A 14,861-nucleotide genomic window follows, 5' to 3' on the forward strand; every position below is an offset into this window, starting at 1 on the left:
CCCAGGAGTGAGGAACTGTAAGACATCCAAAGACTAACCTCGTTTAACCCTGAAAGCAAAACACTATATTCCTCACGCAGAGGCTGCTGAGAGTGAGAACAGCTTGCAAGCACACAGAGCTGGCAACTTTAACCAAACTGAAACATTTATTTTATGTTCAAAGAAACAGCATTGATCTGGTAAAAACTGTGATTATTGTTCATATGGAATAGTCACAGAGGTATCATAAAACACATATCTGGATGCCACTCAGAAGTCAGATTAAAAATCCTTATTTAAGAATGTTTACATCACAGTTCAAGAGTGTGTGTTGACATTTGAGCAGAGCCCAAACACATCCAAAAACTGACATGGTGCCTTCTTCTTGCTTGGTTTCGGCAGCCCCCAAAATCCCCAATACTGTAGTTAGAAGCGCCCAAGCCACCACAAGTTCACCAACAAAGTGATATGCATTATCTTTATATCTGTACTGTACATACACGAACGAACACACACACACACATGTATATATAAAGTCTCTGCTGTGTAAAATATTTCAGTCCTGAGGATTGAAAAGGCAACGTAGTTGTCAGCTCAGTGTGGGCCACGTGTTCTTTTCTCTTGTTTGTGTGGGCTGTTAAGAGGAGCTTAAACTGCCGTACTTTTGGTCCCGATGTGCGGTCGTGCAAACTCCACAAAGTCATCAATGAGTACAGGCCATGCTCCTGATGGAGGGAAAACATTCAAGTAGTGAGTTCTCAGTGACAATGAAATTAGGTGATGTAGAAGCCTTTACCCAATGTCCTTGTAGAGTGGTACCTCATCTTACGAGTAACGGGACTTTTGAGTTTTTCCATATTTTATCCCGAGTTGTGAACACTAACTATGGTTAGGAAGAAGAAGAAAAAAGAGGCCAAGTGCTTGCCTCAATCAAGTCATGACATTTACAATAGTTTATGGTTCACTACAGCGTACGTGAGATTACGCTGTAGTGAGCGCCTACGGGGGGAAAGATGACATCATTCATTCATTTAGTGTCCGTAAAATCAAAAATATTGGTGCGATTATTTTGAGATTTTCTGAGATGGATGTGGGAATACATAGAGATGAGGAGAGGGTCTTTTGAGGTGGGGCCTGTATTCCCGACGACATGTCTTGTAGACAGTCTGTATGTGTCGGAGCGTTCTTACTTCCTGGCCCATATTTTGTATGCTCTGCGAAAAACGACACATATTGCTGCTGCTTAGCTGCAACAAAATCAGCATGCCGTAGGGGTGGAACCGTTTTCAAAAAGTGCCCAAATGGTCAGTTTGACTGTTTCGGATTGGTTTGCATGCCCGACAAGTCAACGTATAGCAAACCAAACCGAAAACGATGGCCACATATCCGAGATATTAACCTTAATGTGGATTTTGTGAACCGTTCCGCCCCTAAAATAGCCTATTTCCACTGGAGCCCAGCACCGCACTGCTCGGCTTGCTGGCGGGTCAGCACAGCCCAACCCACACACGCACTGCGTTTCCACCTCCAATGTGCATCTGGGACGCTGGGCGGAAGTAATGTATAACCGGCTGCAACACAATAGTAGAGCGCAGGAAACAACACAACACAACCAAAACACGGAAGCCATGTAGGACGACGCTGCCCGGTATCGGTTGCTCGTTCTGTGAGCAGCGTGGTCTCCAATCCATTGAACTTGTAAGTCAAGGCACCACTATATCTGCGCCTACAATGACAATAAAGGCTACCAATTCTACCTGCACTACAGAGATTTCCCAATTCGGCATTTTCACTTCAAAATTAAAGGCAGTACGAACCTTCCTCGTCATAATTGGACATGTCATCTGTGATCATAGTGCTGAAGTCTAGCAGCAGGTTCCATGTGTCCTTGGGTATTGATCTTTTGTGGTTCTCCTGCAATATAAAATCATGCTGTCAAGTTGAGGCCATTGGTGGCAAGAGTTCCCATGTGAATTGAGTAGGATTGCTTTAAAATTATAGGAATATTGAGATATTCCAGATTACTTTTTGGATGGCTATACACTGACTGCAGATCCAAATGCCCAGTACGGTTTAATGCCTTTATCTGATTTTCTTGACCTTGTATTTCCATGTACATTTCAAGTGACATACACCACTCACAAAACGTTTTTTCCCCCCTTTTCTTGAATTCATCATTCCAGTCATGTCAAAAACCACATAAACAAAACATACCAATGTCCTACTACACGTCCTTTGCAACGTGCATTAAAACAGGTAGGAAGAAGTACAATTTACTTAAACATTCGCTACCCCAGTATTCATTAATTACCCATAATAATAAATTCATCTTTTAAATTGTTACAAACAACAGTTTAAAAACAAAACAAAAAAAAACATTATACCACCTGCAGATCTTGTGACTGATTATCACCTCCAAAAAAAGAATGCTTCCAACTCTCCCAACATTAATGCACACTTATAATTTTTAAATCATCCTTTCCCTTACGATTACCAAACAGCATTAACTTTGCTTTATCTAATTTTAACATTTTTTTTTTATACAAACCAATTTGAAGTTGATTTATTCAATGAGTTAATAATTAGTAATTCATTAATATTTAATTCTCACCTGTATAAATATTTGTATCATCAGCAAACAAAATAATTTGTAGTAATTTGGAAAAGATGCAGACACAAATAGGACATTATTATTTGTAGTTAGCATTGACTTTTTAAACAATTTCCTACAGAATCCTTGTGAAGGAAGATTGGAAAAATGCATATTGGGAGAGCACACAGTATACTTACAACTAAAAATGTTTTCCATAGGTCAAGGAACTTGAATCTTCCATCCAATACTAAATTCCAATAAGCAATAGCCATTTCTAAATCTAGAAGAATAAAACAAAAGCCAAAAAAAAAAAAAGTTGAAAATAGACATTACTAGAACAGGTGCCTTCATTTGTTGTGTCACAGTATATTGTTACCTAAACCTTTCTGTCCAGGATTCTTCGCAAAATTAAATGTAAACTGGTAAAAGTCCTTAAATCTTCCTTGGTCTTTTAACTCCTGCTCCATCTTGGGTAGTTGAGCTTTTAACTTGTCAATAGTGTCACATCTGAGGAAACACAAAATACAGTCAATGCATATGATGCCACGTCTCATAATTGACATGCTTGCACCACAACGGCACACGATAGAGGGATGCCTCAAAGAATCTGGCTCAGGCTCTCGAACCACTCTGTACAAAACAAAACTTTATGGCAATTAAATTGAAGCCATAATAATAAAAAGATGTGGCCAGAGTCATTTGTTCTAAGTTTCTTAGGCTCATTTTTTGCTTTGACTTGGGAGGAAAAATTTGACATACAAGTGCAATGCTGGCAATGAACTCAACTCACTACACAAAATAAGGTATTTTGGTAGCAAACAAACAATTCCTCCAAAAAGTAAGTTTATGGCTAAATGTTATTTTAAAAAGAGTTTATTGCCACTCCCAGTCTAAGTTTACTGTCAAACTAAACATAGAGCGAAGAAATCTATCAAACACAAGAATTGCAGATTGGTTATTCAAAACAACCACAGAACTTTGCCTTATACGCGAGTTTACTAGCCTAATGCCAACAAACAATGCAAAATACCTTAGAGGAGCTAATTAAACTAGCATCAATGTTGCAGTATGTCAAGCAACGTTTGTACACAAAAAGTGATGCAAAACATGAAGAGAATAGAGACAATAGAACAGTACCACAGGCAAATATTATTTATCCTCTGCACAAAAAAAACAACTAATATTACTGCAGCTTATTGAGCAGTTGTGACCATCTTTTTTGGGGGGAAGATAATTTTACATACTGTGTTATGAGTTACAAGCGTGGTCATGGAAAGTATGAACTCATAAATCCAGGTACAACTAAATGCATTCTCACCCTTGTTCTGTCATGCCATTCATGAACTCCTGTTTCGAGAACTCGCACTGTGTTGCAGCCTTGAACTTCCAAGCGATGAGCAGAACACTTATACTGGCGGGGTCCAAACCGAGGTCGTCACAAAATTGCTGAATCCCTTCTATGCCAATCTTGTTGTCATCGTGTGGATCTGAGTCAACAGGTGAGGAAATGATCAATGAAAATGATTACATTCGTTTTTGGGACTGGACTGTGAGAGATCATCAATGGATGCTGCGGATCCATTTTCACTTTACTCGTCCGAAATGACTGAATGTTTATTCACTACAAATAATGTATCATTGCTCATCTATATTAGCCAGTGATGTATAGTAACGGGCAGGCCAATTAAATGCTCTTCCATTGGATGGCAGAAGTTGCAATTAATATTTTGCCATTCCTACTATAGAAATAATAGATTAAGTATATTTAGGAGACACTTTAGATGAGGCCATCATTCATATAATACATCTTGTAACATTTTTGTTTGGTGGCATGCTGTAATATTTTCCTAATGTAAAATCTGTGCTGTGGTTCAATAAAGGTTGGAAAACACTTGTAGTGATACATCTTTCTTCCAGCCCGCAACGCGATCAAATTCATACTGTATATTTTTAAACGTCATACCTCTATATCTGTTGTACAGTTGCTCAAGCTTTTTCTTGTCTAAAGATCCTCTTAAACTGGAAATATAGAGCTCTGGATTTTGGAAATACTTGTCCGTGGCCACCTCTAATTTCCAGTCATGTTGCGACAAACAGACAAGTGCCGTCTTCTCGTTGGACTGTGTGAAAATCATAAACTGGCGAATTTTATCCTTCTGTGAGGACTTCAGTTTGTTCTGCAAAAAAGAAAAGAACAACAAAATGTCAAGATAAACGTGGAATCAGCTGTAGCAAGGCAGCCACAATTATATTCTTATGTATTGGTGGAAAACAACAAACTACAAACACAATGCTACCTAAAGAATTTTATATCATTCTCAGTGCAAGCACTATGAATATTTATGAAAGAAGGTTGTTGTTTTTCAAGTTACAAGTCATCACTTGGTCGATTTTTGTTGTTGTTGTTGCAAGTTTCAGACATGCCGCCACTCAAGTGAAGTGGTAAATTTTTTTAGTTAGTAAGCTATTGTAATGCTCTCACATGAGGGCAAGGAGAGCCACAGTGACCAATGCACTTCCAACCAGTTAATGAACGGAAGAAACAACTGCCCTAGTGTAAACATAAGTCAGTCGCCAGGTTTACATGGAGTCTTTTTTGGCATTCTGACTGAAATCGTTTGTTTTCATGACGTGATCTATTCCGATCAGCTGTTTATATGTGTCAATACATTAAGTAAAACAGCCATTTTAGAGCCAACACGGATCAATGTAAACATCACGTAATTTATCAAGATTGAGTTCATTCGTCTATTTATAAAGCACAGTAGGAACAATTGTTTTAACAGTGTTATTAAAACAACAGCCGTAACAGCGTGATTAAGAACAAGTTACAACTTACAAGTAGTTAAAAACAAGTGCTCCTGTCACAGAAAAAGCTGTGGTAGAAGGCTGCCTTTTTCAAGTGAGTGGACTGCACTTTTTAAAGAACTTACCTAGACATTGTATGAATAAATAAATAATTACACATTTGTTTAAAAAGAAAAATAAAGCCTAGTACCAACCTAAAGTCGATCAAATGTTCAGCCCTAGTAACAACCCCTTATAAAACCAGTTTATTTCTCTACATGCTCTATTATTAGATTTTTATATAACAAAGTACTACTTTTCTTTATTAATAAGACAAGAACATTTTGGGGTTTTTTTTGGGTGGGGAGCTGACTGGAAAGGATCATTGGAATTTCAATTTATCTCAATGAGAAATATTGATTTTGATATACAAATGAGATGAGTCAAGAGCTTGGTCACAGAATGGATTAAGCTCGTTTGTCAAGGAAACACTGTCATTTTGAGTTACAAGCTTTGGACATTTCAGAGTCAGCACTTCTTTTACTTTTAAGTTATATACAAGTTTCTACTTCTACTAAAATACAGATTGAGAGTACAGCACCCCTGCCCTTACGTCCAGTGTAAATTTAATAAAACAAGGTAAATTGTTATAGCTCACACTACAAGACTGACTTTATAGCTCCGTCAACACTCAGAGACACACATTTCACTTATCAGACGTCAAAATACTGTTTGACAGCTGTGACCAACTGATTATGTGCCGACTACAATTTGTTTGGGGAAGGGAACATCTCGCCAAAAGCCGGTAGGCAGCACTACAAGGGTGTCATTTACCAGGAGTGTGGAACTCTGATCATTTGGCATCAAAACCCTATAGCAGCTTGGCTAGCTAAACGGGCGAGTTGGCCTCATTACCTTCAGCTAGTTAGCGCTTGCTAACTCACCTAGTTGCGTATTAGGAGGACCCACACAGGCTGTTTAAGGCAATTAAGACGGCTTGTTAGTCAACAAATCTTAAGCAGAACGTTACCGTGATTAATTATATTTATAGCAGCACACCAAGCTAAAAAGTAACATTTTATTTTTTACCATGTTTGTCTTTGCTTGGCTCCCTTTCCTCCCATCCAGCTGGCTAACGCGTGTAAAGTTGTTACGGACACAAGCAAAGTTCCGATTGAGTTTTTCAAATTAAAATATTGCAGTTTGTTTTTAAGTATTTCGAGGCTATTTATATACGAGTAATTTAAATATATAACTAGGAAATTGAAAAATATAATTGTATATATGTTATACCGACCAAACAGCAGTGACGTCCTCTAGCCAGGACCATGTTTGCTTTTATTGTGAAGCCCGCATATCGGAAGTGATTAAGTTAGTTGCAACCAAGTTAGTTGCAACCATCATCCCACCATTTATCCAAGTACTGTAGTGTTTGTCCCTCTGAATGTTTAGTAAATTACTGGCGCGATTTCGGCTCAAGTGGAAGTCATACCGACACCGATTTTTGCCTTGGATTGTCCTACATATTTCTAAAAATGAGAAAACACTTCGACGAGTTAAAGGGCGCTGTGAGGACAAGTTGGTCCCTGACGAAGAGGTGTCACGGAACCTCATGCAGCTCTTCCGAGTTCTCCACAGTGCGAATCGTCGTGTGGAGTTCGGTAACTTCCACAGCCAGGTAACAAGTGACAACGGGCGGTGCCTACATGATGCGATGTTTCAATCACTTGGATTCTGCATCGATCGGAAGCCGAGCACACTTCCATATGCAGGAACTGGGGTGTTTGTCACCAGGGGATTTGTACCCAAAGAAGCAACAGTTGCCATGTATCCTGGCACCATCTACCAACCTTATGAGCCTATTCTGCTCCAATCCATCAGAAACCCATTTGTCTTTAGATGCATAGATGGTGTCTTGGTTGATGGAAATGACAAAGGGATCTCCAAGATGGTGTACAAGTCATGCAGTGGCAGAGACCGAATTGGCCCTTTTGTGACGAGTGATACCACCTGGCTGACAGCCACTCCACAGAATCCGCTGGCAGTGGGTCAGTATGTGAACAACTGCTCCAATGAGAGGCCCGCCAACGTGTGCTACCAAGAGTACGACGTTCCCGACACCCTTCCTGTGGAGTTTCGCCGCTATCTTCCCAATGTCAACTACAGCCCACACTCACAGAGACCTCTTCGCTGTGTGGTCCTTGTATCACTCAGAGACATTACAGCAGGAGAGGAGCTATTTTCGAACTACTACACTATTGTGCACTAGAAGCTTCAATATAAAATGGCCCTAATAAGTATCAGTCAATCTGAGAAGTATACCACAAATAAAATGTGCCTCCACAGATCTTTGTTTGATTGTTACACTAACCAACTATGCTTGCGTTGTAATGGTACCATTTGGTCCAGAAGAATTTGGAAAAATTTTATACACCACCAGAACTGATTTTGGAGTAAAACAATCCCATGTGATTTTAAATCTTAAAATAAATAATAAATTAATTAATGAATAAAAATGAATCCAGAATTTATTGAATTAGCATCCTTAGTTATCCTTAGCTATAGTCTTAGACTAGTCCTATTCTTAAATTAAATAATCTCCTTTCTTGAAGAAAGGCTAGAGTTTAAATTAATCTTGGCAGAGGTAGGTTTAACTTCAGATTAAAGAGTGAGCACTTCACTTTGCATGGTGGTGAAAGTATTGATGTGGCAAGATGCAGTCAAAATGTAATCAATTTCTACTGCATGAGGCTTTATCTTTAAACCAAGTGCACCATCTAGTGGAGCAACAAAATACTGCAAGTGGTTCATAAAGCTTTATTTTCCCACCAATAGATGAAAGACCACCACCAAGACCAGAAAGAAGATTTCTCAGAGACAGAAGTAACCCGCTTAATGAATTTGATGGTACAGATGGCTGCATAGACGATCACGCAAATATGACCATGGCAGAATGTAGCCAATGGCAGAACCAGACACACTTATAGAAACAGCTTTGCAGCATATCATATTATCATAGAAAAACAATAAACAGAAGACTGTATTTGAGGGATTCACAAGTGATCCGTTTTTCATTTTCCCTAATCCTGTTTTTTTCTACATCTTTATCTATGGATCATATTTTGAAATGAGTAAACATGAATAAAAGAGATCATGAAGATGGTTAATATCAATACATTTGGGTTGAATTGTTTTGTTTTTATTTATCAAAAGGTCAACAAGGGCTTTGTTGCACAAAACACTGTCTTGCTGATGCTTCATGATATTCTCCATCTCCTTCAGCATGAAGAGTTTTCTTCTTGAGCTCATGGAACTTTAGTGCAAGTTTCTCATGCCAATCAGTCTTTTCACTCGTCATGCCGATTTTCTCCACTTTGTTCCGGGTTCTCAGACACCTGATTCAAACTTACTGTATGTCAATTTTTTCGAGAAAAACAATAATCATCTGGGATATCCTCCAAATGTTGTTGGCTTTCAATTATTCCCATCAACAAGTCTCCCAGGTCATCAATATCTGGTCTAACTGGGGGTCCCGCACCTGTCATAAAGAGTTCCTTTTGAGTTGCCGTGGTTTTCTTTAACGGCATCTTAATTATTTTCCATAGCACCTTTACAAGGCACAAGTGCCTCATATGAGAAAAACTTTTTTCATAGTGAATGATAAATCAAATGAGAAAAACTCCCGTGGAAATTTTGAATGGGACTGCTGACTCTTGCAAGGTGGAAAGACGCATGTATGTAGTACTTGTAGCAATAGTAGAAGCACTTGTAAAAAAAAAACTGTATTTAAATAGAACAACACTTTGCTGCTAACAACTCCAAGGAAATGTGGGACACCATGAGGAGGATCACCAACTTGACTCCTGCTCAAAAAGGTCTCAGCACCCTAAATGACCTCCAGAAGGCAAGGGAGCTGAATGACTTTTATTTAAGATTCGAAACCCAGGACTTCTCCTCTGAATGTGGGGGGGTCCTGAGGTCCATTTCAGTGAATGAGCAGGACTCAAGGCTGGTGATTCATCCCCATGATGTCCAATCTGCTTTTAGGTCTGTCTGCACAAAAAAGGCTTCAGGACCGGATGGGATATCTGCCTTTCTGCTAAAATCCTGTGCAGAGGAGCTCACAGCAGCATGGCAGCCCATCTTCCAGAGATCTGTGGACTCACACTCCATTCCCAGTCTCTGGAAAAAATCAGTAATCACCCCGGTTCCTAAAAAACAATGTCCTGTGGTCAATAATGACTTCAGGCCTGTGGCTCTAACTTCCATTGTCATGAAGTGTTTCGAGAGGCTGATGGTGACCCTGCTCAGGGGGGAGGTGGATGCACACTTAGACTCCCTTCAGTTTGCCTACAAGCGGGGTCGCGGCACTGACGATGCTATCAACAGCATCACACATCTGGTCAGCAAACATCTGGACGTCCCTAAAGCTTATGCACGTGTATTGTTCGTTGACTTTAGCTCAGCGTTCAACACAATGCAGCCGCACCTGCTTTTGGGTAAACTGAAGGAGATGAATGTGAACCCGTACATCTCGAGGTGGTATCACTCCTTCCTGACACAGCGCACACAGCAAGTCAGGGTCAACAGCTCCCTCTCGGAACCCAGATTGATAAGCACAGGCGCCCCACAGGGCTGCGTCAGCTCCCCGGTCCTCTTCACGTTGTACACAAATGATTGTGTGACATCACACCCTGAGAACTTTATCATTAAGTTCTCTGATGACACAGCTATCGTCAGCTTGCTGCAGGCCGGCGGTAGCCCACTGGACTATTTCTCAGAAATAGAGAAATTTGTCCAGTGGTGTGACCTGAATCATCTTGTGCTCAATGTGGGGACGACAGAGGAGGTGATATTTGATCCAAAAACTGTTGGTGACAACAGGCCAGTCGTCATTAAAAGCAATCACATCTGCCAGGTGGGTTCATACAGGTATCTGGGGGTCCACATTGACAACACACTCAGCTGGAGGGTACATGTTGGAAGTCTATGCTCCAAACTCCAACAGCGTCTCTATTTCTTTTTTTTTTTTCCTTTTTTTTTCTCTCTTCAGGAGAGCTCAGTATTGTTCATTCGATTTGACATCATCATTGCTCTCCTTTTTTAAAAAAAACAAATAAATTAAAAAAATTTAATAAATGTTTTTTTTTAAATATATATACATATATATACATATACACACATATATATATATATATATATATATATATTTTTTTTGTATGTGGGTGAGTGTGTGTATGTGCGTGTGTGTGTGCGTGCGTGCGTGCGAGCGTGTGTGTATTCATCAGTTCACCTAAAGCCCATTAAAAAAAATCCCATACTAATAATATAATATAATAATAAATTGCCAAATGCAGAAACATCAATGTAAGTTATCACGATGTAGTGGCTCTCGCTAACAGACAGAATTAAGTAACCAGAATTAGGTTAAAAAATTCTATATACGTAGACCATGTTTCTATAAATTTTGATATTTGTTTTTTATTTGAGGCAGATATTTTTTCCATTAAAATGTGATTTATGAGGAGGTTAGACCGTTGGTCGATATTCAGAGTTTGTTTATTTTTCCAGTTAACAAGAATTGTTTTTTTAGCGATAGTAAGGGCTACAAGTGTAGATTGAAATTGTTTATGTGGTAAGTCAGTTGTTGTTAGGTCACCTAGCAAACACAAGTTTGGAGATAAAGGTATCCTACAGTCCAAAATAGCGGAAAGTTTTTCTAAGACTTTAGTCCAGAAATACATAACCGGAGTACATAACCATAAAGCATGAACATAAGTGTCTGTAGTGTTTTGTAAGCATTGGAGACAAAGCGTCTCTATTTCTTACGCAGACTTAGGGTCTATGGAGTGGAGCAGAGGATCATGCTGTTGTTCTACCGGGCTGCATTGGAAAGTATCATCAGATACGGCATTGCGGCCTGGTACGGCAACCTGACTGTGCAGTCAAGGTCACAGATTGCCGGTCTGGTGCAGACTGCCATGAAGATCATGGGGGTCAGGAATCTTCCTTCCCTACAGATGCTTTATGAGCGGTCCGTCACCGGACTGGCACAGAAAATTGTTACTGACCCGACTCACATTCTGCATCATTAGTGCCAGCTACTGCCTTCCGGCAGGAGATTCAGGGCCACCAGAACCAGGCTGAACCGCTACAAGAACTCATTCCTGCCGACATCCATCAAACTGCTTAACAACCGACATTAACTCAGTACAATAAGATATATGGTGCAATGTTGTGTGTGTGGAATATATGCAGCCGTGCTGTACATACTCATGTGTATATATATATATATATATATATATATATATATATATATATATATATATATATATATATATACATATATATATATAGGAGTGTGTGTGTGTATATGGGTGTGTGCAGTCCTCATGTATGTACTTCTCTACACATGTATACTTCTGTGAAGACTTCTGGGAAGTATTCTACTTATTGCTGCACTTCTTATTTAATTTTAATTTTATCTCTTTCTATTCTGTTGTTTTCTCTTTACTGTAAACTGCAGCTGGACGGAGTCCAGGAAAAAGTTCCCCACGGGGAAAATAAAAGTATATCGTATCGTATCGTAGATAGCAGTCCATTCCATTTAATAAAAAAAAATAATAATGATAATGTGTGTGTTTTTTTTAAATGGATTTTAAAAAATGTAAATGAGCTGAACAGTTTAAAATTTAAGAATAATGTTGTGTAAGCCCACAATACACCACACCTGGCCTGTAGGTGCAGTTATTGTATAAAACTGAATTATTCATAAATATGGCATAACCCTGACTTTCGAATTAACAACCAAACGTTTTATTTAGGTGTGTGGGAGCAGAAAGGAATCACACATCTTCACCATCTCTTCTCAGATAATATGTTTATATCATATACATCTTTGCTCCAAAAATACAAAATAACAAACGGAAATTTTTTACATTATCTGCAAGTTAAAAATATGATAAAGAAACAAATTCCAACACTTCAGGGTACGCTCCAACCGCCTGGCTTAGCTAAAGATATTACCAAGCTCTCTCCGACAACAACAAAAAAACTTTCAAAAATATATAAGTTACTTTCATATACGGATAAAATGTCTTTACCCATCTTAAAATGGGAGACAGACTTGTCTATAGCTCCGGAATCTGACTTTTGGATTCAAGTTTGTGAAAATGCATTTAAAATGACAAAACACACAAATTTACAACTTATCCAATACAAAATAATCCATAGAACATACATTACTCAATATATGATGAAGAAAATGGGCCTCTCCGACTCCGACATTTGTCTCCAGTGTTTACAAAACACTACAGACACTTATTTTCATGCTTTATGGTTATGCACCCCGGTTATGTATTTCTGGACTAAAGTCTTAGAAAAACTTTCCGCTATCTTGGACTATAGGATACCTTTATCTCCAAACTTGTGTTTGCTAGGTGACCTAACAACAACTGACCTACCACATAAACAATTTCAATCTACACTTGTAGCCCTTACTATCGCTAAAAAAACAATTCTTGTTAACTGGAAAAATAAACAAACTCTGAATATCGACCAATGGTCTAACCTCCTTATAAATCACATTTTAATGGAAAAAATATCGGCCTCAAATAAAAAACAAATATCAAAATTCATAGAAATATGGTCTACGTATATAGAATATTTTAACCTAATTCTGGTTATTTAATTCTGCCTGTTAGCGAGAGCCACCACATTGTGATAACTTACATTGATGTCTCTGCATTTGGCAGTTTGTTACTAATGGTTGTGTTTTTATAGTCAGGAACCCAGTTGCTGCCAACAGGATCGAACAGATTCACCTCCAATGGGCACTAAAGGCTAATATTCGGATTCACTGCATGCCAGGGGACTAACGCTACAGGTGCTGTCCCCCCTGGCTGGGCGTGGGCGGGTCTGCCCCTCTGTTGGCTGCTGGGTGGCGGCTGCGTCTTGGTCGTTCCCTGGGTCTCGTGGTGGGTGCTGTGTTGCGGGGCTCTCCCTGGTGTCCGGGGCGGCGCCGCCCCGGCGCGGTCCGTCGCTCTGGGTCCGGCGACGCGGGTCGGGGCCTGTGGGCCGCCGGGGTGCCCCGTGGTTCCCTCTCCCCTCCCCCTTCCTCCCCCTTGCTTCCTCTCCCTCTTCACCTCTCCCCGCCCGTCCTCCGCCTCCCTGTCCCTTCTCCCTCGTCGCCCTTCCTCCTCCTCTCCCCCTCTCTCTGCGGCCCTGCTGCTGCCTCCTGCCCTTCCTGTCGTCTCCTTCCCCCGTCCCCTCCCCCTCCCCTGTCCGCCCTCCTCCCCCTCCCCTAGGCCGGGGGTTCCGTCCGTGGCCCGGGTCTCGGCGCTCCGGGAGCCGGGGGAGTGGGCGGGATTGGTGTTGTGCCCGCCCCGCTCCGGTGGGCCTCCGGGCACTTCGGGCGGGCCCCGGTATCCGGGGGGCAAGCCCCGCCGGGGTCCCGGTGGGGTGGGTGGGGGTTTTGGTGGGCGGGTGCGCTTCCCCCCCCCCGCCCGGTTGGGGGGGGCCCAGCTGGTCGCTCCTCTTAACTCACTGCACTAGTTTTGCACAATACATTTTAGGGCACATAACACACTTTGGGGGGGAGTGGGGTGGGGTGGAGACACCGTCTCCGCCCTGCAGCTCCCCTCCAAATTTTAATGCACCACACAACTGGGGGGGGGGGGGGGGCATCGGTTGGGGCGGCCGCGGTATGAAGCAGTGCTGCGGTCGCCTGTCCGTGTGCACCCCCCCCCCCCATTAATTTATTTTAATGCACCACATACGCTCATTGACATGCCTGGGGGGCGGATGGATCGGAGCAGGGGGGGATATCATTTCCCTCTGCTCCGGTTCACCTGCCCCCAATTTTAATGCACCACACACACACACTTATGTATATACACTGGGTGGGGTCACACACACGGTTTAGGGGTAGAGTTCGCCAGTCGGCGAGCTGGCGAACTTAGTAACAGGGTTAGTTTTTCACTTTGATCGTTGGGGTGACGACCGGGGCCTCTCCCCGCTGGGCCTGGGGTTCGGGCATGCCGCCCGTCCTCCGGTGCCCCCATCTCCCCTTCTGCCCCTGGTGTTCCGTCCCTCCGCGTGGTGGGGTGGGCGCGGGTGCCCTCTCCGCTCCGCTGCCCGGCCCCCTCTTCGGCGCGGATGCCTGGGTGCGGTGTGTCCCCGGGGTCTGGGGTCGGGGGCTGGGGGGCTGTCGGTTGGTGGGGGTGGGGGCGGGGGGCGGGGGCGGCTTGGTTGGTGGGGGGGTGGTGGTGGGGGTGCCGGGGTGGGGGGTGCTGGGGTGGGGAGGGTGTCTGGGGATTTGGGGACCTGGGGGCGGTTGGGGCTGGGTTGGGGTGGGTGGCGGGGGTGGGGGGCGGGGGGGGTCGCGGGGGGAGCGGGGGTTGTGGGCCGGTGGGGTGCCTGGTGGGCCTGCAGTGCCCCGTCCTGCTGCGTTGGGTTGGGGGCGCGGGCCGCGTTGGGGTGGGGGGCGCTCCTGCTCCGGGGT

At 42.3% G+C, this 14,861-nt stretch overlaps 2 protein-coding genes across 3 annotated transcripts; one reads left to right on the top strand and one right to left on the bottom strand.

The window, feature by feature from the left end:
- Positions 1–124: 124 nt before the first annotated feature.
- Positions 125–6,582, bottom strand: dcun1d1 (DCN1, defective in cullin neddylation 1, domain containing 1 (S. cerevisiae)). 2 transcript variants are annotated; one of them, XM_077555774.1, is made up of 7 exons: positions 6,449–6,582; positions 4,536–4,749; positions 3,891–4,059; positions 2,949–3,079; positions 2,770–2,852; positions 1,797–1,893; positions 125–704 (listed from the first exon to the last, which is right to left on the bottom strand). In XM_077555774.1, exons 1-7 carry the CDS (start codon positions 6,449–6,451, stop codon positions 628–630), a joined length of 774 nt encoding a protein of 257 aa, XP_077411900.1. In that variant the 5' UTR covers positions 6,452–6,582; the 3' UTR covers positions 125–627. The 2 variants fall into 2 exon arrangements, with proteins under 2 accessions (XP_077411900.1, XP_077411901.1); XM_077555775.1 differs by lacking the exon at positions 6,449–6,582 and adding an exon at positions 6,304–6,418.
- Positions 6,583–6,755: 173 nt separating this feature from the next.
- setd9 (SET domain containing 9) lies at positions 6,756–8,532 on the top strand. The gene has a single exon (XM_077558172.1). The coding sequence runs from the start codon at positions 6,804–6,806 to the stop codon at positions 7,626–7,628; it is 825 nt and encodes a 274-aa protein (XP_077414298.1). The 5' UTR covers positions 6,756–6,803; the 3' UTR covers positions 7,629–8,532.
- Positions 8,533–14,861: the final 6,329 nt, after the last annotated feature.

The sequence above is a fragment of the Vanacampus margaritifer genome, chromosome 2, assembly GCF_051991255.1.
Source record: "Vanacampus margaritifer isolate UIUO_Vmar chromosome 2, RoL_Vmar_1.0, whole genome shotgun sequence".
Taxonomy (NCBI): domain Eukaryota; kingdom Metazoa; phylum Chordata; class Actinopteri; order Syngnathiformes; family Syngnathidae; genus Vanacampus; species Vanacampus margaritifer.